The 23,538-nt window shown below is 32.2% G+C and overlaps 2 protein-coding genes across 4 annotated transcripts; one reads left to right on the top strand and one right to left on the bottom strand.

Moving 5' to 3' along the window:
• Window positions 1-9,275: 9,275 nt before the first annotated feature.
• On the bottom strand, window positions 9,276-10,504 carry LOC112489845 (protein PHOTOSYSTEM I ASSEMBLY 2, chloroplastic). 2 transcript variants are annotated; one of them, XM_048476054.2, is made up of 4 exons: window positions 10,291-10,504; window positions 9,966-10,025; window positions 9,671-9,717; window positions 9,276-9,560 (listed from the first exon to the last, which is right to left on the bottom strand). In XM_048476054.2, exons 1-4 carry the CDS (start codon window positions 10,426-10,428, stop codon window positions 9,551-9,553), a joined length of 255 nt encoding a protein of 84 aa, XP_048332011.1. In that variant the 5' UTR covers window positions 10,429-10,504; the 3' UTR covers window positions 9,276-9,550. The 2 variants fall into 2 exon arrangements, with proteins under 2 accessions (XP_048332011.1, XP_048332010.1); XM_048476053.2 differs by having other exon boundaries at window positions 9,276-9,550; window positions 10,291-10,501.
• Window positions 10,505-11,204: 700 nt separating this feature from the next.
• On the top strand, window positions 11,205-22,603 carry LOC125422889 (phosphatidylinositol-3-phosphatase SAC1). Of its 2 annotated transcripts, XM_048475333.2 has the most exons (17): window positions 11,205-11,566; window positions 11,703-11,907; window positions 12,033-12,198; window positions 13,315-13,537; window positions 14,057-14,133; window positions 15,356-15,388; window positions 16,747-16,934; window positions 17,026-17,123; window positions 17,878-18,011; window positions 18,179-18,313; window positions 19,417-19,792; window positions 19,965-20,086; window positions 20,396-20,506; window positions 20,631-20,843; window positions 21,116-21,307; window positions 21,430-21,541; window positions 22,011-22,603. In XM_048475333.2, the coding sequence occupies exons 1-17, from the start codon at window positions 11,417-11,419 to the stop codon at window positions 22,257-22,259; spliced, it is 2,784 nt and encodes a 927-aa protein (XP_048331290.2). In that variant the 5' UTR covers window positions 11,205-11,416; the 3' UTR covers window positions 22,260-22,603. The 2 variants fall into 2 exon arrangements, with proteins under 2 accessions (XP_048331290.2, XP_048331291.2); XM_048475334.2 differs by lacking the exon at window positions 15,356-15,388 and having other exon boundaries at window positions 11,206-11,566.
• The last annotated feature ends 935 nt before the right edge of the window (window positions 22,604-23,538 follow it).

Genomic DNA, 23,538 nt, shown 5'->3' with positions numbered 1-23,538 from the left:
TTCGCGTGTGCCCGTGATCCATACTACATGAACTTTGGTTCCTCTCCGCACCAAACACAACGGGATGGCATCTGGTTTGAGCATGGCAAAGTCTCACTTAGTCCATCATCTACCTTGTTGCCAACCATTATAGCTGAGTGCCACTCATCTCCAATGGGAGGACATTTCAGGTTCCAGAAGACCTTATCACGTTTACGCAAAGATTTTAGATGGCCTGGTATACACCAAATTGTCAAGGACTTTGTTAGCCAATGCGATGTTTGTCAACGGTGCAAGGAAAATCACCAGACACCGGCAGGGTTACTCCAACCTTTGCCCATTCCTGATCTTATTTGGTCCGATATCTCGATGGATTTTATAGAGGGGCTGCCTCCTTCAAATGGATATTCAGTTATCATGGTGGTGGTGGACCGGTTGTCCAAGTATGCCCATTTTGTTCCTCTAACTCATCCATTCACAGCTGCGATCGTGGCTAAGGCTTTTGTTAGTAACATAGTCCGACTCCATGGCATGCCCACTTCCATCATCTGTGACCGAGATAAAGTTTTTATCAGTTCCTTTTGGAGGGCACTTTTTCAGTTGCACGGCATTAAGCTTTGTATGAGTTCTAGTTACCATCCTCAGACGGATGGCCAAACCGAGGTGGTTAACCGTACCTTGGAACAGTACTTGCATTGCTTCACTGGTCATCAGCCAAGGCATTGGAAGGAATGGTTGTCGTGGGCTGAATATAGCTACAACACATCCAAGCATTCTTCAACTCAAATGACTCCCTTTGAGGTTGTGTATGGCAGGTCCCCACCAACTCTGCTTTCCTATGTTCCCAGATCATCACGTGTTGATGCAGTAGATTCCTATCTTCGAGACCGTGATAAGGTGTTGCATCTTCTTCGTGCCAACCTTCTACAAGCTCAGTCTCGGATGAAGATTTCTGCTGATCGGCACCGTCATGAGGTAGCTTTTGCAGTGGGGGATTTCGTGTATCTTAAGCTCCAACTGTATCGGCAGACCTCGGTAGCTTTTCGAGCATCACTCAAGCTTGCCCCACGTTTTTACGGGCCTTATGAGGTGCTGGACCGTGTGGGTACCGTAGCTTACAAGTTGGCATTGCCACCAGGGTCGAAAATTCACAATTTATTTCATGTGAGTCTCTTGCACAAACACATGGGGAAATTGCCAATGGTTTCACAACAACTGCCGCCAATTTCGGATGAAGCTACGATTTTTCCTTGGCCAGAAGCTGTCCTTGACCGCCAAGTGACACAAAAAGGTCGTTATCGGCCAAAAACAAAAGTGCTAATCAAGTGGCAAGGGCTGCCTGAGGAAGATGCTACGTGGGAAAATGCATGGCGGTTTGCGCGGACCTATCCAGATTTCCTCCTTGAGGACAAGGAGTCTTAAGGGGGGGAGAATGTTGGGTCACATTGGTTGCATGGCCCATGCAGGTCTTACGTGGCCAATTAGTTGGATTGTGGGGCTGTTAGGAATGGATCTAATACTGGTGCTATTATCTTTAGTAGTGGGTAGAATAAAATTAGTTAATATATTATTGTTATTTTGTTTAATTGTTATTTCAGTTGTAGGCATGACCGTATTGCGGGTAGGGGCAGTTAGTGGTAGCAATGGGGCCGAATATTTTGGAAGCCATTTCTTGATTCTTGTTATGTAGGGGTATATATATTGTACCGTAGGAATGAAATATGGCATCAGATAAAGTTTATTAACCTTCTCTCTAACTTTCTCTCTCTAGTCTCTCTCTCTCTAGAATATTGCTCTGTTCTTCTATAACCGAAACAGGAGAGTTCCTTCCTTTTCTATCTCTTCCTTTTCATTGCTTTGAAATTCTGAACCTAATAGATAAGTGTTTTTTTTTTTTTTTTCCTTATAGAGTAAGCAATTAGCTATTGGATAGCGTAAACGCATATGAAAAAATAACAACAATTTTGTGACTGCCAGATTTCCTTAACCCACCCACCGCTGCCTTCTTTCACACCTATATTTGGTCAGTGCATGGCGTCAGCCATGACGGATAAGGCCGACATTTCATATAATTTCTATTATAAAATGGAAAATTTGATTTCAATCATTTCAGTTTTATTTTAACATATTTAAAATTTATTTGTCAGAGTTGTTTTACAATTTCGAATTACAAATATAATTATAACAAAATTAAAATGTTTTAAATAAAATTTATACATTCTAAAATGATAAGGTGTTTTTGTAATTTGACAAATGCATGATGTAATTACCAAAAAAGGAAAAAGACAAATACATTACGTGTTCACTTTTTTGTAGAAACAGTTTGGATGACACTTTTCTTCTTTGTGAGGCAGCTTAAATTCAAGTCTGATCCTTATTGAAAAGATTAATAATTACTATTATAAAAAGGAAAAAATAAAAACGAAGACATATATGTTGGAACAATTAAATTGAAAGAAAATTCACAACAAAATATAGAAATTAATTAATTAATTAATTAACACAAAACCCTTTTGCTAGCTTTCATAGACTATTGAGTTAGGCCCTAGTTTTCGCCCATTCCGGCAATAAAAAAAACATTTTATTGAGACGGGATATCGAGGGCATTAAAAAATACATTCTCTTTTTATTTCTCAATCAGTTTGTACTTTTTTTTCTTTTGTTAAAGCTGTTTTTCTTCCAAATTAATTTTGGTGGAGTTGACCTTTTTTATTTTTTATTTTTTTGGAAGCAACGAAAGTTGACTTTTGGTCCATTCAGTAAATTAATTAATCTCATTAATTTTAATATAAATTACATTATTGGTCCTCAACTATATCGCCATTTTAAAGTCAGTTTTTTTATAAAAAAAAAAAAATTGGCATTTTAATTTCCGAACTTGCAAATATTGCATATTAGTACTTGGATATTATTTCATCCAAAACCATATTTTTTTTTTATAGATCGATTTGTAACACAAGATATAATTTGAAATCAATTTATAAAGTTTAACATAATTTGAGAATTAAATATGATAGTGTATTAACTATATATTTAATTTTCAAATTATATTAAATGTTATATATTAATTCTCAAATTATGTTATATATTATAAATTGGTCTTTAATACAAGAATTGCACATGCATATAAGGGTTGATTTTGGATTGAATCATGTTAAGGGACAAACAGTACAACAATTTAACGAGTTAAGGACTAAAATGCTATAAAAAAATTGTTTAAGGATTGATTTGTAAATGATGGTATAGTTTGGTGACCAATTATGTAATTTACCTTTAATTTTATTTCAATCCTTTTTGGTAAGGCTTTTGAGTTTAAAAACTGTTTCTGAAAATGTTTGGATAATTTTTAAAGTACTTTTAATTTTCAAAAGCACTTCTAATCAAAGCTAATAAAGAATATCTTCTTCGAAAAGTACTTTTGGAAAGCAAAAGCAAAGATAAAAATTGTACCAAATAGGGCATTCATCCCTCCATTTTTTTTTAATTATTTAGAGTCAAAGATATATTGATCATTATTCTATCTAAAATATAATGTATATTTGGATGTTGTTATTAAAGTTATTAGCCTCCATTCACATTGAACTGTGACGAGAAGTCTTAACTCAATAAATGAAGGGTATACAAGTTGAGTAAGGCGTTGCTTGACAGAGTTTTTGTTTTTTGCTTTTACTTTTTCAAAAGTGCTTTATGAAAAAAGACTCTTCACTAATTTTAACTAGAAGTGTTTTGAAAGCTAGAAGTACTAATTGAAAATTATCCAAACACTTAAAAGAAGCAATTTTTAAGCTTTAAAAGTTGTTTTAACTTCCCAAAACTATGCCAATCAAAGCCTAAATATTGGTTGTCTCACATAATTACACATAATAAAACTAATAAAATTTTTTACTTGTTCAACTAGAATTTAGTTTCAAATAGTTAATTAAAGTTCAGTCCATAATATAATGCCCTAATAACATGTCCTCTAAATATAATTTGGAAGATAATTTTCAAATGAACAATACTTTGTAAAATATTATATATATATATATATATACATAGAAATTCCAACTTCACTTATTAGCTTTTAAATTACTTTAAAAGCCAAAATTTGAAAATGTAATGGGGCTTAAACGATACCCAATAGGATTATTTTATCTTTTAAAATTTTAATATGTCATCAAACTTATATATAGTCTATCAAAAATCTTTAAATATTAGTTTTTCAAATAATCTAAAAGATAATAATAAAGGTATTGATGTAAAAACCATTAGAGTATTTTAATAGAAGACTAACAATTATATATATATATATATATATAAAATTTGGTGGATGATCCATGCTGCAAGGAAATATAATCAAATTTGGACTTGTTGGCTGTTGATATATATATATATATATATATATTAAATTTGGTGGATGATCCATGCTGCAAGGAAATATAATCAAATTCGGACTTGTTGGCTGTTGATATATATATATATATATATATATATATATATATATATATATATATATATGTATATGTATATTAAATTTGGTGGATGATCCATGCTGCAAGGAAATATAATCAAATTTGGACTTGTTGGCTGTTGATATGCTTAGAAGTGGTTCCTCTGCATAATTCCCTTCCTTTGGGGAGGTTTTTTGTGCTTCTTGCAATGAATTATTTTTCACCAAAAAAACTTGAATATTCTTCTTTGCCAGTTTGAAATAACTATAAATATCTGACAGTTTGAAGTCTCTAAAGCCCCTCAAAACCTATGTTGAGAAAAACCATGGCTGGTAAAAGAGCCACAACCAATTTTGTGATTCTTCTTCTGCTTGGTATGTCAAACACACTTTCTAAATTATTCTGTCTTGAAGTTCTCAAATTTTGTCCCTTTCTTATCTTTTCTTTTCTTGGCTTTCTTTGTTTTAATTTATAGTGTCATTATTGCATATATATATATATATATAGATATAATTATTGATTATTTCTAAATATATAACAATAAGAAAAGAATCGCAGGTATATTTTTTAATTTTAATTTTGTTGATTTTTGTATATGTTGGTGATCTCTAGGTTTAATTCTAATTGGAGTCTATCCGAAGAGCATGATTGTAGCAAAAATTTGCCCAAATTACTGCATCGAAGCAGCAGCATATATGACCTGCCCATCTTCAGGAGATGACCACCTTTCTCCATCCTGCAATTGTTGCTTGGCTCCAACGGGTTGCACTCTTTACGAAGCAGACGGAACAAAACTATGTGGTTGATGTATATCTGCTGCTATTTAATTATGTCTCATAAAATGTATTAATTATATAATATATATATTTCTATACGAATAAGTGATAAGCATGATTAATTAGCAGCCAACATCAATAATCCAATTTTATTAGTCTTTTATGGATTGGATGGTGTTACTAAAGTTGTTTGCACAATAGAAATCTGTGTTCAAGAAAAAAAAAATTTCCCATGTTCTATTTGAATTACTTTTGTAATATATATATATATATATATATATATATATATATATATATGTGCATATATTGTTCAAATCTAAATAAGGATACACATTAATGTTCATTTAGTTAATTATGCACCATGTATATGTAACCTAAAACAATGAAATATATTAGAAGTAACTAATATCATGAAATTATTTCAAATAACGTTTAATTTTTTTTTTATTTCAATTAAAAGCACTTTTCAAAACGAAAATTGTTATTTGGAGATACTTTATTTTATATATTTTTAGAAAAGAAAAATTTGAGTTTTGTTCACCATGCTATTTTAATTGAAGAGTAGAGGGAGAGGCCAGCTAAGGTTTTTTCAATTTTTATTTTATTTTATTTAAGATCTTTAATCCGCCCTTGGACCTTAACGTTGGTATCCTTGGATTGTAGTTGGCCAGTCCGTAAAACCGCCCACTGGTTTGTTGTGTCTTTCTCAAAATACTAGCCAAATTGTTTTTGAGATACTAAGCCCATTCTTATATACCAAATTACATTATACTTTAGATCAATGTTTTAAAAGGTATAAAGCATAACAAGACAATAAAGTTAAGCCTTAAGTCTTATGAGCCTAGATATATCTAGGTAAAATATAGATATTTTCATAATTATATTATTATTTTAATTATTATAAGATTACTAAATAAATAAAATAATTCATATTTTAAATGTTAAAATATATATAAGTCTATATTACTTTTATATGTGCAATAAACATTAATTAACATGTAATTAATCATAATAGATTTATGGAAATCCATGTTTTTTAAGTTTCCAACAACAAATTGATTTCAAAACATATATATTACAAACCTACAAGTACCTAATAATTCATAGATTAATACATACTTTAGTTATTACGATAATTTAACTCTTGTCTAATAATTATCGAATTCCAATTCAATATCTACATCTTCATCTAACTCATCTTCCATGCCATCCGATACAAAATCATTTTCCTCGGGCTTCTTAATTTCAACTTGAGCATTTCTAGAACTTTTTTTAGGTGTTAACATATCATTCTCCATCTCATCATCATTTTCATCATCATCACAACCTTCAGCAATCCATGATTGTACATTACTAGCATCACTTGCTAGTAAAGTCTTTAATTTATTTTTTTTTTCTTATTCATCATTTTCATTTTTTTTGTTTAAGAAAAAAAAAACTTAATCTTAAAATAGTTTCCATTTTTTAACAATATTTTTATTTTTTAATTTCTTATGAATTGTTTTTTAATATTTTTTAAAAAATAATCTCAGAAAAAGAAATTTTGAACAAAAAAGCTGGCACCTTTTAGCACCTAGGTGCATATTAGACGATCAACACAGCGTTGACCACTTTTTTCTAAGCTTTGCTATTATGCTAGACATTATCTAAAAGTATCATGCTTAAGCGCAACTAAAGAGTTCCTCTTCCCGCCTTTTAGAATACTGCTTTAGACTCAATTTTGGACTTTAACTTAATACCTCATATTAATCCCAGGGTTCTTCAAGTAGAATTATTTCCTTATTTAAATTAATGAACAAGCAATAACTTAGTCAACCCTTCACCAAAAAAAAAAAAAAAAAAAGCAATAACTTAGTCAAATTTAATAATTCCTCTAAGAAGATGCATATGATGATCTTGCAATTCAATTAATGATTCCAAGTTTGAACATCAGTTAATATGGTACAACATAATCGCCCCATTGCTGACTTTTAAACTCCATTTAGCAAACTAAATAATTTTCAAAATTTTATTTCATATCTCCATTCTTTTAGTCATACCTCAAATGAGATACGCATACTTATCTTGTTTAAAGTGTATTTATACATATACACACACACACTGAAGTCATAGTTATTATAGTTATCCTTATGATTTATATGCCACTATTAAAGTCAAAACACATGAAATGAAGCACATATTCCAAAATCATTTCAGACAACAATATGATTTGGTAAATAGGATGGAGATAAAGCCATTTTAATATTATTATTTCAATTTCAAGAATTACTATTAATATGCCACTTTAATCCCTCAACATTACTTGTCTTAAGGAAAGCCATGGCATGGTGACAGAAATGGTGTTGTGATCCTTCTTCTGTTTGGTATGTTACACACATACCTTTTTCTTGTTTTGTTCATTAATGATTTTACACCCGAGAGGATGGACCAAATGGTAGAAAGCCGATTATTCCATCTACTAATGGGTCGTGAGATTGTGGGTTCAATCTTTGTAAATCTATTTATGCTTCGTGGTGCATTCCAATATGCACAAATTGCTATGGAAGTGGGCGCTATAAAGGCATTGAATTTTTAGTTTTGGATTTCTACAGGGTTGTAAAGACATGCTAGTAAAGGTATTGACCCATATAGTTTCTGAGCTTATGAATCCCATTGTGAGGCTGTTTTTTTTTTTGGCAAAAAAAAAAGAAAAAGAAAAACAAAGGGAAATAATTTTTAAAAACTATTTTATTTATTTTAAATGCGTTGCATTTTATTAAACCTTACACAGTAGACTTATTAAAAGAGAAATTATTTTTTATTATTTTCCTTTATTTTTCAATTGATGACAAACTATTAAATTTCATATATATATATATATATATCCGGATGCTCATGAATTAAAAATGTATTAAAAATGTTGGGCATATCGTGATCCGTTCGATTAAATCAGCACATCAGATTTGAAGAAAAAAAAGTACAAAAATGTGAATTTCTGAAATTGAAGGATTGTATCGCTTGTCGATGGAGAACAAGGATTGAAGATGTCAATACTAAATCTGGCCACCGGATCACTCGAATCAACATCGGAGGTGCCAAATCTACAACTTCTTGTTTTTCTTTCTTTATTTATTTATTTATTTTTCCCTTGGTTCCACAGGCAATGGCAACAAGTAGCAGTAAAACCAATTTCACATCTCCTCTATCACTGTACCAATCCTTGATATTATAGATATTTCCTATATGTTAGAGCATCCCAATTGAAACCATACTTGTAGCTTTCGATTTATGAGAGATAGTGGAATTAGGGTAAGCTGAAAGGATATGGTTTGCTCCTGAAAGCACAAGATCAAAAAGAGAAGAGGAAAAAAGATGCAATGGCCTTGCATCTTATATAGAGGTGTAAGTAATAGATGCAACTACTTCTAAAGCTGCTTAGGAAATCTTAATTAAATTCACAACTGCTCTTGATAATGAACCAAAAAAAAAAAAAAAAAAAAAAGAAGGAGAAAAGACAACGGTTTTTTGAAAAACCATCTCCAAAATAGAGGAAAGTCAATGTTTTTCCAAAAAAAATCGGCTATTGTTTAGGTTTTTATCGACATACTTTTAAAAAAAGTCACTAAAAATGTTTATAAATTTCGTTTTTAAAGTAAATTATAGATTTAAAATGAATTCTAGATTTTAAAGAATTTAATAGGTTGTTATAAAATTGCATAGATTCTATAAAAAATTTATAAGAATCCAATAAAATTTTTAGAATTAATTTTATATTGATAATTTTTTTTATAATTTTACTTTTAAAATTTTTTTAAATCTATTAAAATCCATTATTTTTTAAAATCTTTTAAAATCAATAATTTTATAAATAATTATAGATTTTAAAAAAATTCTATAAAGTTCTAATTGAATAAACCTGAATTTTAATAGATTTTTATAAAATCAATTAAAATTTGAATTTATATCATTTGACTTGTATAGATTTTTCTAAAATTTAAATTGAATACCTTTAAATTTTTAAATAATTTTAAAATTATTTAAACTCTAAATTGAATATACCCCTTAAAAGATAATAAACTGAAAAAAAAGAAAAAAAAAAGAAAAAGGAAACTTCACTACAGAAACAGGTATACAGGGCTTTGATATCAAATAATGGCTGCTGAAGAAATTCCATTGTCCAGCTTTAATCACAAACCAACAACTATTGATTATAATTACCTTTTGTATAAGGAAGCATATATATATATATATATATATATATATATATATATATTTATTTATTTATTATTATTATTTTTTCATCTTTCTCCTCTTTGCTCAGGTGTTAGCCCTCCTTTTCCACAGCTGGGGCAACTCTTCAATCCAAATCCTTGGCAATCAAAACATCTAAATACAACTACATCAGAATTATATTATTCCATAAAGTTTTTAAGATATTATAAGTATATGCTGATAAATTCACAGAAAAAAAAAGGTGATTAACCAAAAGAGGAAATAAAGACTTACTTCCACCGCTCAAATATGTTTCCATTCTTCTTATTTTTTCCTGTTCCCTGGTATTATAACACAGGCATATATTGGTCAGAGTATTATGGAGAATTTATTGTTTAATTTTTAAATTAAGAAAATCATTGTTGTATAAAAGTTTTATTAAAATGTGTTTCAGAGTCAGATGTTAGATATCCTATATATTGTGTATCTTAGTATAGTCAATTTCGTCAAATTCTAACAGAAATATTGTTCTGAAAAGGAAAAAAAATTAGGCACTAATTGAAGACAGTGAAATGGAAAATTAAAGCACCTTACATCCTGGGCACTCAATTGCACCTTTGCCTCCACAGTTTTTACATGAGTTCAGGATCTGCACAATGATATGAGGATGTGGAAGAAAAAGAAAAATAAAAATAAAAAAATTACAAATTTGACTGTTGAAAATGAAATATTTGTATCAAGGAATTGTGTAGAGAGTGATTTATTGAATATTTAGAGGGTGCATATCCTTATAATTAGCTTGACTGTGGATTAGAACAATTTGGCCGATATGCCAAAGCAATATTTCAAAAAAAAAAAAAAAAAAAAGATTGATAAATTAATGATAAAAATTAAAAAAGAGAGAGGAAGCCTACAGAGTTGAGTGAGAATCCACCAGGTTTTGCAGCAAAAGCTTGGGTTGTTTTGTGTCTTTGGTCTGTGCTGTTTTTCAGTATGCATGGAAATTGGGTATGAGAAAGAGTTGGTAAAGAGAGCGTGAGCCGGCTGGCCATTTTTCCTGACTCTGTATTTTGCTATGAAGAGGCAAAAAAAAAAAAAAAAAAAAAAAAAGGAAAAAGAAGCTGGTTTTTTTCTCTTGAGCCAAACACCCAAGTAGTTTTGGATAACGAGAAACCCACCTCACCCTCACAAATTCTTGTGTGGTGGGCTCCATGTCTTTTATCATTACCTTACACGGTCACTATGCATAAAAAATGGGTACCCATTTGGATCCATTGCTTTTAGAGGGAGAGAAAATTTCATTCATGAAAGCTTACTTGATATTAGAATATATATACATTTTTTTCCATATTGGTTGTGATATTCATCGCTTAGTTTGTATGAAAAAAGTTGGTACACATTTTTAGGAATAATTCAATGATAAAACGATAGTTTTCTGAAATTACATTGCTTTACTTTATATCACCTCCAATATAAAGAAAAAAATGAAGAAAAAAAGTTTGTACATTAAAGTAGTAATTATTGTTAATCAAAATTAAATGTAAATTATAAATAGAATATTATATTTCAATTTAAATTAGAGAATAACTGCAAATAAAAAGTCACTACATTTTTAAAACCTATAATGAGAATGGGTATTTCTAATTTCTTTTTTATTTTATTAAAATTATAAACCATTTACAAGAATATTTTAGTTTTTATTATTATTATTTTTTTTCAATAATGAAATACTTAATTATTTTAATTATTTATCTATTAACAACTGAGTTACTCAGCCAATTAATAAAAAAATAAATCAGTTAACTCAGCTTCACAACCAGTAATTTCTTTGTTTTTTTTTTTGGTGAATGCTTCGAAACCAGTGACTAAAAACATGTTAAAGAGTTTCCAAACCTAAAAACCTATAGATTCCAATTCCGTTGCGTTCCATCTTTTTTATTTTGAATTTCTTCTCCCAAAAAAAGAAAAGAAAAAAAGTTCGAGAATTTATAGATGTAGAAAATTCACTAAAAAAAATAAATAAAAATTCAGAAACTGCAAATGGCGAAATCCACAGAGAATTCGAAACCCAATTTGCATACCTCCTCCTCCTCCTCCTCCTCCTCCGCCAAAGTCCACCCTTCCAACGACCCCGAGATTGATCCCTCTTCCTATTCCCTCGAGAAATTCAAGCTCTACGAGACCAGAGCGGTACGGAAAAAACTAACAGAATAAAACACCCTCCCAATAGTTTTTTTTTTTTTTTAAATTTAATTCTTAGGGTTTTTTTTTTTTTTTGAATGTTTATTTGGAATAGTTTGATAGTTTTGGGGTTCGTTTTTGGCAGAGGTTCTACCTGATTGGGAGTGATCGGAACAAGAAATGGTTCCGGGTTTTGAAGATCGATCGCTCGGAGCCGTCCGATCTCAATCTCAGCGAAGACCCTGTTGTGTACTCGCCTCAGGAGATAAAGAACCTGCTTCAACGTATCTTGGAGGGAAATCGTTCCACCGGAGGCTTAAACTTCGTCGCCAAGGTCCATGGCATTGCGGGTTAGGGTTTTATTTATAAAATTCCAAATTTTTCAAAATTTCTTTCTCATGCTGGTTTACATGTATTAAAAAAAAAAATTTCTGTTCTTTTGTTTTTGTTTTTTATTTTTATTTTTTTTTATTAGGTTGCATTAAGTTTCTTGAATCGTATTATTTGATTCTGGTTACCAAACGCCGGCAAATTGGAAGCCTATGTGGTCATGCAGTTTATGCTATAGATGAGACCCAGTTGATTCCCATCCCTCATGTCTCCATTCAAAGTGATGTTGCCCATTCTAAGACTGAGCTACGGTACTTAGTTCTCTATGTCTGTCATCTCCATGCAATTGGGTTTTGTCGAATGGTTCTATGTGTATTTCCATCAATTTAATTGATTAGGATAAATGCATATTATTGCAAATTTTTTTTTTTTTCCAACACCCTGATGGTTAATTTCATTTTCCGGTAATATGTTCTTGCAACAGCTTTTTAAAAGACATGATTAGAATGTGCACAAAATGGTTCTCTGCGTATTTACCTGCCGTTCAGATATGTAACTATTGTTAAGTTGCATTCATAATGAGTACGGGAGGTTAGATAACAAGAATGCTAAAAGAAAAATGTTTTGAGAAATCCCTATGTCGCACCCATTTTTGCCAACAGTTTATCTCCTTGGCTTTAATATTAATAGATTTTTTTTTTTTTGGGGGGGGGGGGAGATGAATAGGTGTTGGGGGCCTCTTGAGCTACTTTTTTAGTAATTAACCCAATTATATCTCTCCCTATCATGCATTCCTATATTCAAATTGCAAGGAGAGAATTTTTACTTAGGGAGTTCAACTATTCCTGTTAGGTGCCCAAATCAAGAATAAGTTAACCTATATATTATTAAAAAACAAACTGTTGTTCCTGATTTCGATCAAATTTTCTGTCAAGAATACATGGACGTACAATTGCAATTTGCCAATTTCTAACTGAAGGTGCGCCTTCATTTGTGTTCAGGATTCTTTTGGTTGGTTAATGGGAATTAGCAACATTTATTTTCCATGAAAACTTCTGGTGGAAGATTATACCTTTCTATAGATATAGATGCCATTTTAGCAACATTACTGCTTTGGATATGAATTTTATATATATATATATATAGACACACACGATATATAGCATTATATATACACACACACTAGAAATTTGGGTCCTTACCCCCTTAGGAAGTGACTTTGATTGTCTGGATGGACAACAAACTCCTCAATATTAATTTATTTTCCTTTCCTTGATTTGAGAAGAAATAAGAACAAATTCAGACTAGGAAAACGGTATATTTGGATGTTTTTCTGCAGTTCCATATCTGCATACCTTGTTCCCATCGCTACTACATTAAACTTTTATAGCATTTCTAGCTTAATGTTTATTTTCCCTCACCTGTAGGTACAAGAAGCTCCTATCGAGTGTTGATTTGACTAAAGATTTTTTCTATAGTTACACATATCCAATAATGCAAAGTTTGCAAAAGAATGTGTTGTCAATGGGTAAAGAAAGGATGCCGTATGATAATATATTTGTATGGAATGCATATCTAACGCAAGCAATTCGATCAAGATGCAATAACACTATTTGGACTATAGCATTAGTGCACGGACATTTTAAGCAGGTAAGCAATTTCTTCTCTTCTGTTGATTCTCATTGTATCTGATGACTTGAATATGATAAATATGTCATTGATTTAGTTTTATATGCAAAATCCTGTCTTTTTTCTTAGATTAGTGGCTTCTATGTTTTAGTGCATTTCAGTTGTAGCACTTTTGTTAAAGCACTTCAGAGGAAAAGTAGTTAAGTGTGCTTCTGATAGCACTTCACCTAATAGATCAGGAGCTTCTTCAGGAAAACACTTATTCACCTAATAGATCAGGAGCTTCTTCAGGAAAACACTTATTTTCTTACTAAGCGCTTTGTAATATGCCATTTCTCTTGGAAGTTCTTTTAGCTGTTAAAAAAAAAAAAAAAAAAAAGTCCTATCGATTATGCACTGGCATTTGTATTTCTGAGTGTGCTCTACTGGTAAGAACATTTCTATTGCATTTGACTGCATAGTCTGCATGTTTATGTAATGTGTTTTAATTAAGTAAAATATTTTCTTCAGTTGAACATTTTATTTCCTTGATGATGACAGACTAGATTATCAATATATGGGAGGGACTTCAGTGTTTCTCTGGTGTCTAGACGCTCTCGGCATTTTGCAGGGACACGGTATGTTATACTTTTAATATAAAATTATGTTATGTTTTTTATACAGATTTTTTAAGTGATCTGTGTGTGCATGTGTGTCTCTCTGTACCTTGCATGTTCATCATTTGTGTATGCTGACTAAATGAAGAAGTCAATGTGTTTTGTTCTCATCTATCCTCTGTACAACTCTGAATCTGCAGTATTAGTTGTTATATCATGTTTTCGTTATGATATGTAACACTTACTTATACCAATCATTTTTCGTTTCAATTGAAATGTGGATTGGTGCTGAGAGAATGATAGTTCAAGTGATAGAAAAATATTAAAAGACCTTTCTAATCTCATTTTTTCAATTTTTATAGTTTAACGAGGTTCCTTTAGTAATGTAAAATTAAGGGACTTGTAGAGAGGGTATCTGCTTTATATGGTTGTATTGATAATATCTGACAATATAATCACCTGGGTGGCTGGTACATATAAATCTATTTATGGTCTTTCCAGTTTCTTCATCTAATAAGTGGTGGTGGCTATAGAGATTTCTAAGCACCTTGGTCTTTGGAATTTTGATGTTACATACTTGATACAAGTATGTTGGTGATTGAGGGCGATAAATGCCGATTTGATCTTAGTTAATTGGTTTATGAAATAGCTAGATAATAATCTTCTAGGTGGCTGGTGATATTTGTTTTTCTACTTTCATTCTCTATCATATTGGTCTTCCATTCTCTTCTATTAAGTTTTGGTGGCTGTGGAGATTTAAGTGCGTTGGTTTTTGAATTATGTTACCATAGCTGATACAATTTTGTTAGTTGAGGGGGCAATAGAGATGCCAATTTCGACATGGTTTGTGAAATGGTCACACAAAAGTCTTCCAGGATTGCTTGTAAATTGTTAAGTACTTCTATTGTTAGTCGGTATTGGACTTTCCATCTTATTTTGGTAGCTATAGATTTTTAAGGGCATTGACACTTTAATTCGTAATGTACTTCATGGAATGATTTAGGTGAAAGTGCAATGAGTGCCAATTTGAATTGATGTGCAATTTCTTGGATGTTCAGATACAAGTGTTTCCAGAAGCGAGAACTTCTTAATCACTGCTTAAAATATCCCTTCCTCATAGTTTTATAAATTAATATGCGTAATGTGCAATTGTGTTCATATTTGATGAACAAATGTTTTGGAGACCATAAACGATTTATGTTTAGTTTCCCCACAAAGCGATTACTTCTTGTGGTTTGTTCAGGGAAGGACCAAAGGAAGACGAGCAACAGACCAGGTTAGCTTCTTTTTGTTTTTTCTGCACATTGGATTGTTTCTTAATGCAATCCTTTTGTGAAGGATTATAGCAGAAGATTTGTTTCTCCATTTTTATATTTTTCTCAAATGACTTCTGATTTTTTATCTCATCTACTCTCTCTTGGTAATGGTCAAGAAAACGTCTGCTTCTCTCTTTTTTTTTTTTTCTTTTTTTTTTTTTTTAATCATTTGTTCATTTTATTTTTTTCTTTATCTACAATTCTTATCCTGTCAGTCGTACTTGTGGTGAGTGGTGATACACAAACAAACTCTTGTTGGCCCCAAAGTTACACGTAGTGACCCGTACTATTTTTATTTGAATTCACATCTTCTTTTAATCTATTCTCTGTCCTTCCCTGCCACTGTCGAATTTTTATATCCATATGGAATTCTTAAAGAGAATTATGAATCCTTGCATACATTGTAAATAACTAAGTTATTGAAACTAAATTACATCCTTCCAACTCAAGAGAATCAAAGGAACTGAAATGTCCTTTAATCTCTTTTTAAGTACATTCCCTTAAAGCATGAAATGCAATATAATCCCTTAATTTCACCACCTCTTAACTTTATACTCAAAATGCTTTTGATTTCTTTTCAACTATATTATCCACAACAAAGCCAATATTGCGTGTATGTTTTATTAAAGTAATATGTTTTTTGGGAAACTATCCATTTGTTTGAAATTTTTGTAGTTCTTTATAGTTTGGTTTGGATAGCAGTAATCAAGTATCAGGTAGGTGGGGAAAATTTTATTAATGTTTGATTATTGTTCCCTTCAGATTGGAAATGGAATTTAATTCTGTTATATTTTTGTTTTAGTGCAGCTTTTGATCATTTAAACCAATTAAAGTCAGTGTCTAAATAGGTCCTTTCTGATGTTTTATTTCTTCATTTTTTTTTTTGCAAATTTCTTTATTTTTTTCTTTGCAAATGTTATGCATGGATTAATATTCTACGAGATATGGTGAGCTTGCTATTTTAATAATATTTTGTAAAGAAGCACCCTGGACTATTTCACTTAAATTTAGATTTTTTATTGTATGTCACATATTGAAATTAGTGGTTAGAGATTTGTTTGATGTGGTTGCCTTAGATTGTATCAAAATATTGTATGACTGTAAATATAAAGAATGAATATAATAAATAGAATCTTTGCTTGTATTTGTATTAGGTTTGATTCATGAGATTTGCTGCTGGTGAATATGGAGTTTAATCTAGCTACATTTTTTGTGTCTGCATATTTAATTTATGAACCTTAGTAATATTGTGAGAGATTTGTTGAAAAGATTGCTTGTTATTGGTTTTATTATGTCTTTTGTCTTTTATGGATTGCAGTTACTTGAAAAGGGGGGTCAATGATCGAGGCAGGGTTGCAAATGATGTGGAGACGGAGCAGATTGTCCTTGATGAAGAAGCTGGGTCATGCAAAGGAAAGATGAGTTCCATCGTGCAGATGCGTGGTTCAATTCCCCTCTTCTGGTCTCAAGAAGCTTCGCGATTTAGTCCAAAACCTGATATTATCTGTGAGAATATTCTCATATTGAATCCTTTATGCACTATCCTAGGCTTCATTTAAATTTATCTTCTGTCACATGTTTTCCTTTTTGACTTCAGTACAGAGATATGATCCTACATATCAGGCAACCAAATTGCATTTTGAAGACCTTGCGAATAGATATGGAAATCCAATTATTGTGCTCAATTTGATCAAGGTCTTTTCTTGAAGGCATTTTAGTGCTGCTAGCAATATGAACATGATTTAAATGGCATTTATAGTGCTGCTAGCAATATGAACATGATTTAAATTTACTTACTGGTACTGTGCATTTTCATTGCATGTGATAAATAAGAAATTACATTTTTCAATGCTATATACATTAGAAATAGCTTGTAAGAAGTGGCTTAAATGCGTATGCAAAATTATACATCTAGAAAAAGGTTTACTTATTAAATAACTCATGGCTTTACTTTTCAGCTTGGGAAAGAGAGAGTGGATACATGTGCTTCTTATGTTGCTCATCGATATTTGGAAACTTGTGATTGTGGCTTGTTAGATCAATATCTGTAATCTCTATGACAACATAATTAGATCTTAATTTGTTTGAAACTTCTAAGGCACCTTTGGAGATCATTTGTTTTTGAAAAATTGCTTTACACAGAGAAAAAGAGGTTTCAATAACAATTTTTTTTTTGAAGTAAATCTGTCAAATTATACTGGTAAAAATTGATTATTCAAGTTAAAAACTGATTACAACAAAATTGTTAGTGCTACATTCTTATAATAGAGAATGTACTAAAAGTTCCAAGAAAAATGCTTGCTTAGATGTTTGGGAAAACTGCTGAGGGTGTGTGCTGTACTAGATTTACATATGTGGTTTGGATTACTTCCCAACTCCTTAGATTTTGGGGATTTGATAGTAATTTAAGAATTTGTTTCTTCTATCTCATAAAATTGTGAAAATGCAGACTGTTGAAAAAAGGCCTCGAGAAATGATGCTAAGGCGTGAGTTTGCAAACGCAGTTGGATATCTGAATCAAATTCTTTCAGAAGAAAATCATCTTAAATTTATTCATTGGGACTTCCACAAGTTCGCAAAAAGGTAACCAGGCATTTTGCTTTTGATGATAGAGCCCTCTATTTTTTTTTAAATACTCAATAAGACAGGATATGTAATTTATTCACTCTGTGTGTGTGTTTTCATGTATAAGTATGTTCGTGTGTATCGAAATTTGACCTAACTGTTTCATAACTCTGCTGTCTTCAAAGCAAGTCTGCCAACGTTTTAGCAGTTTTGGGTGGTGTGGCAACTCAAGCACTTGATTTGACTGGTTTTTACTACAGTGGTAAACCTAACATTGTTAAACGAAGAGCCAATCAATTAAGTCGAACAAGCACTGGGAGGTATGCATCTACTTTTGAGTTACCGATGCTTATCCTTTTAAGCTTTTGCAGGAATTTCTAGATTAGTGTTGTTTGATTGGTTATATACATTGAACATGTCATTTCTTGTCTAAATGCTTCCATATGTTTGAGGATGTAATGTAAGGCATAATCAGTTACTTTTTAGGGGGAAAAAAAGCCTATCTAAATATCTTTAATTGCAGATACATGCGCATGTTTGTGTACTATTCACCCCCCCCTCTCTCTCCTCCTCCTCCTCCCTCTTCTCCCTCTTAAGGATAACTTTAATAAAGTAAATGAAATACATCTTGAAAGGATGAGAAAACTTCTTAAGAAAAACTGAAACATAAATATCCTTGAACCGATTATAAGGCAGCCTTCCAACTTAATCCAAGCGATAAAAAAGGGATATCTTAAATTCCTTCGAAGTTGAAACCCATATAGTAGCAATAATTTTGCTTTATCTTGTAGGTAAGGTGTGTCTTTTTGTTTATTCCGAATTTACTGTTGCCAAAAGTTTTTCATACATGTTTGTCTATCTGTGAAATTGCCGTGGGGAAAACTGCTCGTGGTGGCATTCTTCTTATGTGGATATATGTAGGTGAAGCATAGTATATGAAACCTGGTATGGTTTACAGTCAAGGTACCTAGTAGATATGTTGGGGGCTCTGCATGGAGGTTTATTTTGAAATAAACATGTCGCTTGTTACTGACATTTTTTCAAATAATCATTTCATTACTTACTAAACTACGCTAGATTAGACTGTTAAAATCTTTTTTTAAATTTGTATCTTTAATTGTCTGTTGCATTAGCTTAATTTACAAAGTGTTGGGCCTGCTTTACGAATTTTGGAATTGATGATAACTTAACATGGTATCAAAGCCTAGTTTAATTGGTCTTGCTTTCAAAACTTGCTAACCACTCTTATTAATTTTATTTTGCTGTGTAAAGTTCAATTTTTTGTCTTGTTTTGAGAAGGGTCTAGACATGAGGGTGAGTGTTAAAGTGTCTATTATGTTAGCTTGATTTTCAATCCTAATATCTTAGCTTTGGAATTGATGTTGTCCTAACATGTACTTTTCATACTTTACATTTCATGCAGGGATCCTTCATTAAGAGATCTGACAGCTAATTCTGGGGAGGTTGCAAGATTTGGGAGTGCCAATGAAACCCTAAATTCAGCAGTCAATAGAGAGAGACTGACTGATGTTAACAGAAATGATAATTTTAGTGGTGAAGCACCACGATATCAGAGTGGGGTTCTGCGAACTAACTGCATTGATTGCTTGGATCGTACAAATGTTGCCCAGTATGCTTATGGCCTTGCAGCTTTAGGCCGCCAACTCCATGCAATGGGTTTAACAGATGTGCCCAAGGTGGATCCTGATAGTAGCATTGCTGCTGCTCTTATGGATATGTACCAAAGCATGGGGGATGCTCTTGCACAGCAATATGGTGGCTCTGCAGCTCATAACACTGTATGTACTGTTCTGTCTTATACTCCTACTTGAATCTACATTTTTATTTGTTTAAAATTTTGCGAAGAAATGCTTCAATGTTCATTTTTATTTTTTCTTTGATCTAAAGACACTTATATCTTCAAAAATACATTTTTCACTTCCTAAATTATCTTTTTGCCACTTATGCCAGGTATTTCCTGAGAGGCAGGGAAGATGGAAAGCCACTGCCCAGTCTAGAGAATTTATAAAGTCTATTAAGCGATACTACAGTAATACTTACACAGATGGTGAAAAGCAAGATGCTATAAATTTGTAATTATTCTTCCCTGATACAGTTCCTAGTGGATTTTAGTATTATATTATATTGTTCTTATCTTAGCCTTGTGTATGAGGTTCATGACTTATTTCTATATCCGTTGGTGTCTCCTTGAGGAAGGGATAAGGACAGATACATAAATAGCAATCTCTAGATATGTTCAGTACTTCCACTATTCTTATAGTAGCATGCATGGTTACTAAATCTACATAATGAAATTTATTTCTTTGTTCTTTGTTTGTCTTATTACTCCCTTCCCTTTTCATAAAATATATTCTAAAGTTGAAATATGGTGATTTCACCAGATTTTTGGGTTACTTCCGACCACAGGAAGGGAAACCTGCCCTATGGGAGCTTGATTCTGATTACTATCTTCATGTATCTGGGATTGGAGAAGACCTTTTTCTTGAAAAGTGGTAAAAGCTTCTGGTTCCAATTACAAGACATTTTGTGCATATTCATATAGAGGCAGGGCGAGAGTTTAACATCTCAATCTATGTATGTTTTTTAACAAAAAATACTTGTTTCTCAACTTTGCAGTTCAAATGATAATGCTACGCATGAAGGGTGGGCTGGAATCACTCTTGCCCCTATTCCAGCTTGCAGAGAAGACTTCTTTCGAATGAAGTTAACATCATTTGATAAATTGATTGAGAGAACATGTAGTTCAATAAAGAATGTAAGGCTTTGCAGTGAACCTGATCAAAGACCAGCTTTTGGTACAGGAAGTACTGGTGTGGCACCTGATGCAGCGTAATTACTTTCATAACCATTTGGTTCCTTTAGATAAACTTATCGGCTTGGCATTCTGTTCTACTTTTCTGAAAATTTAACTATTTAGGTGGATTTAGAGCAAAACAATGTGGATTTTGTTGGATGCTAGTTTTTTTCATTTTATTTATTTATTTATTTTTTCTGCGACCAAGTTGGATGCTAATTTGCTACTATGCTTCATAAAATTGTCTTATGTTTCTTAGAAGCTTAAGCAAATCATAACAGTAACTAAACTCAAGCAACTCATGCAGTGAAATACAGCTCAGAAGTCCAAATTGGCTATTTGGTCAGAGAAAGTATGAAGAAAGTGGTTCTGCACCGAAAGCTGCTACAGGGGAAATCACAAATGGAGTATCTGGGGATGAGACAGGAGTTGATTGTTTATGTAACTTGGATTGGCTTCCATCTGGTGGTGAAGAAAATGAAGAGGATGTCTTCCACAGGTATCACTAGAAAACACATACATTATGAACGAAAGAGCCTTCTTTTTTGTATGTCCAAAATGCCTATGGACCTATGGTGTTTTTTTAATAGTTTGATTAATACATTTATTTTGAGCTGGAAGGTACCTTGCAATGACATCTGTAGATGAAGCTAATGGTTGGTATGGTGGAACACTACTTGGTGATCAAGATGAAAGCAGTGAGATTTATAAGCACTATGCTGAGTTATGCCAGGTAATTAAAGTCCCTTCTGGTAATGGTCAGGCAATTGATTATTGTATACTTTAGTTGTTTCTACCAATGAGTAATATATAAATGGAAAACACATATATGCATTTCATTTCTCACCATCTTGAACATATGGACCAAGCTAATTATGATTCTTTTCCGTACTCATTTTCCATGTTGGATAGTTAACATTAGCACCATATGCATTAGTAAGAAGTACCAGCTGCCTGCCTTCATTTCCCTAGGAGTGTTGCATGTTTTGTGGATGGGATGGGTGATCTATTTTAAGTATTACTTTAGCTTGTGTTCATTGTAAATACACTATATGAGAAGAAATTCCACAATGTAGTGGGTCTACATATTGTTTTATAAAAATACATGCTGTGACAGCGGTTAATTTTCTTACTAGGTGATATTGGTTCTTTGGTTGTATAATTTATTTTCATTCGGAGTAAATGAAGGTTGTAATGTGCAGGGACCTGCCATGGAGCCTTTCCAAAATGATACGGAAAAAGAGAAGCACTATGCTGAGGTTCTTCAGATGGGCACAATTGATATTGTAGATGATCCTGTTGTTGAAGAAGAAATGGAAGCAGCTCTCCAGGAGTACAATCAAATTGGTTCTGATCTGGGGATTATCCCTACATCTTGCAAATCTCTTGCAGAAGATCCAAGTTGGTTGACGAGGTGGATCATTGGGGAGGAGAAGGTGCAAAGGGTTTGAGAAAAGAAGCAAAGCTGTTTTCCTTTGTTTATATTACCAATGTTTCTCTAACATCCGACTTATTCTTTAAGTGAACATTCCCATCCAACCACAACCGAAAAAAGAAAAAAGAAAAAAAAAAAAGGGAAGTAGTAGAGGCAAGTTTTATTGTGCTAACCATTTTGATTTTGAGTTTTAGCGGTGGCATGTAACACCGCTTCCTGCTGTATTTTGTACATATTACTAGTATACATGTACAAGTCCTATGCTTCAGACTCCTTGTGTCTGTGTCGTGTGATTATTCCAGGATTCCTTGAATGTTTTATGTTTTCTCGGGTAAATAGAATTTCTTGAATGCTTTTTTTTTTTTTTTTTTGGGTAATAATATAATTTCTTGAATGTTAGTTGTCATACATGGAAACTTCGCTATTGATGACCTAAAGTTGGGAGGGGTTACTTAAAAGTCTTACTTGAATATATATTCAAACTAGATTACTTATGGAAAACAATTACTAGTTTTAAAACCATATAGATTTTAAACGAAGCAAAATATGATAACCAATGTGAACAAGTGTGGGGCATTGACAAGTTATTTGGTGTCTAATTCTATATTGTCCAGGTGTAGATCAGGAAATAATTCAAATATAATAATAGTCATTTTTATAATATAATAATAGTTACTCTTATCATATTGAGGTTTTTTTTTAACTTTGAAGTTAAGCATGTTCTGAGGAGAACAATTTTAGGATGGATGATCTACTGGAAAATTTTGAATAAAAAGATTCTTATATCGAATACAGTGGTTAAATTATGGACAAATTTAAGACAATATCAACAAAAGGTGATAAGTCTGGCATTCGGCTGAAAGTGTCCTAGCGAGGACGTTGGGCTCCAGATGAGATGGATTGTGATGAGCTGGGAGTGTCCTAGTGAGGACGTTGGGTCCTAAAGGGAGTGGATTATGATGACCAATGAAGACGAGTGTGAGGCATTAGTACGCTATTTATTGTCCAATCCTACATCGCCCAGGGATCCGAGTGCCCAATATCGAGAATGACAGGTTTGGTACCTGGCCGAAAGTGTCCTAGTGAGAACATTGGGCTCCAAGGGGTGGATTGTGATGACCACTGTGGACGGGTGCGGCGCATTGTCAAGTTATTTGGTGTCCAATCCCACTAATGCCTGGGCGTAGCTTAGGAAATAATTCAAATGTAATAATAGTCACTCTCATAACGTTAAAGCCTTTAATGAGCGGTTGGTTTCAGGATTCTTTTTGAAAAAATTTTGAAGTTGGAAATTT

This window comes from Ziziphus jujuba, chromosome 5 (assembly GCF_031755915.1).
Source record: "Ziziphus jujuba cultivar Dongzao chromosome 5, ASM3175591v1".
NCBI classification, from domain to species: Eukaryota; Viridiplantae; Streptophyta; class Magnoliopsida; order Rosales; family Rhamnaceae; genus Ziziphus; species Ziziphus jujuba.
The sequence above is the reverse complement of the archived record's forward strand: the minus strand, read 5'-3'. Positions and strand labels throughout refer to the sequence as shown.

What these genes read in the sequence shown, in the direction of transcription:
- LOC125422889 (XM_048475333.2), top strand. Translation starts at nt 11,417, where the DNA reads ATGGCGAAATCCACAGAGAATTCGAAACCCAATTTGCATACCTCCTCC. An exon ending in AGCTCTACGAGACCAGAGCG is followed by an intron (nt 11,567 to 11,702) that starts GTACGGAAAAAA and finishes CGTTTTTGGCAG; the next exon opens with AGGTTCTACCTGATTGGGAG. An exon ending in CGGCATTTTGCAGGGACACG is followed by an intron (nt 14,134 to 15,355) that starts GTATGTTATACT and finishes TGGTTTGTTCAG; the next exon opens with GGAAGGACCAAAGGAAGACG.
- LOC112489845 (XM_048476053.2), bottom strand. Translation starts at nt 10,428, where the DNA reads ATGGCCAGCCGGCTCACGCTCTCTTTACCAACTCTTTCTCATACCCAA. An exon ending in GTGGATTCTCACTCAACTCT is followed by an intron (nt 10,026 to 10,290) that starts GTAGGCTTCCTC and finishes ATCATTGTGCAG; the next exon opens with ATCCTGAACTCATGTAAAAA. An exon ending in AACATATTTGAGCGGTGGAA is followed by an intron (nt 9,551 to 9,670) that starts GTAAGTCTTTAT and finishes AGTTGTATTTAG; the next exon opens with ATGTTTTGATTGCCAAGGAT.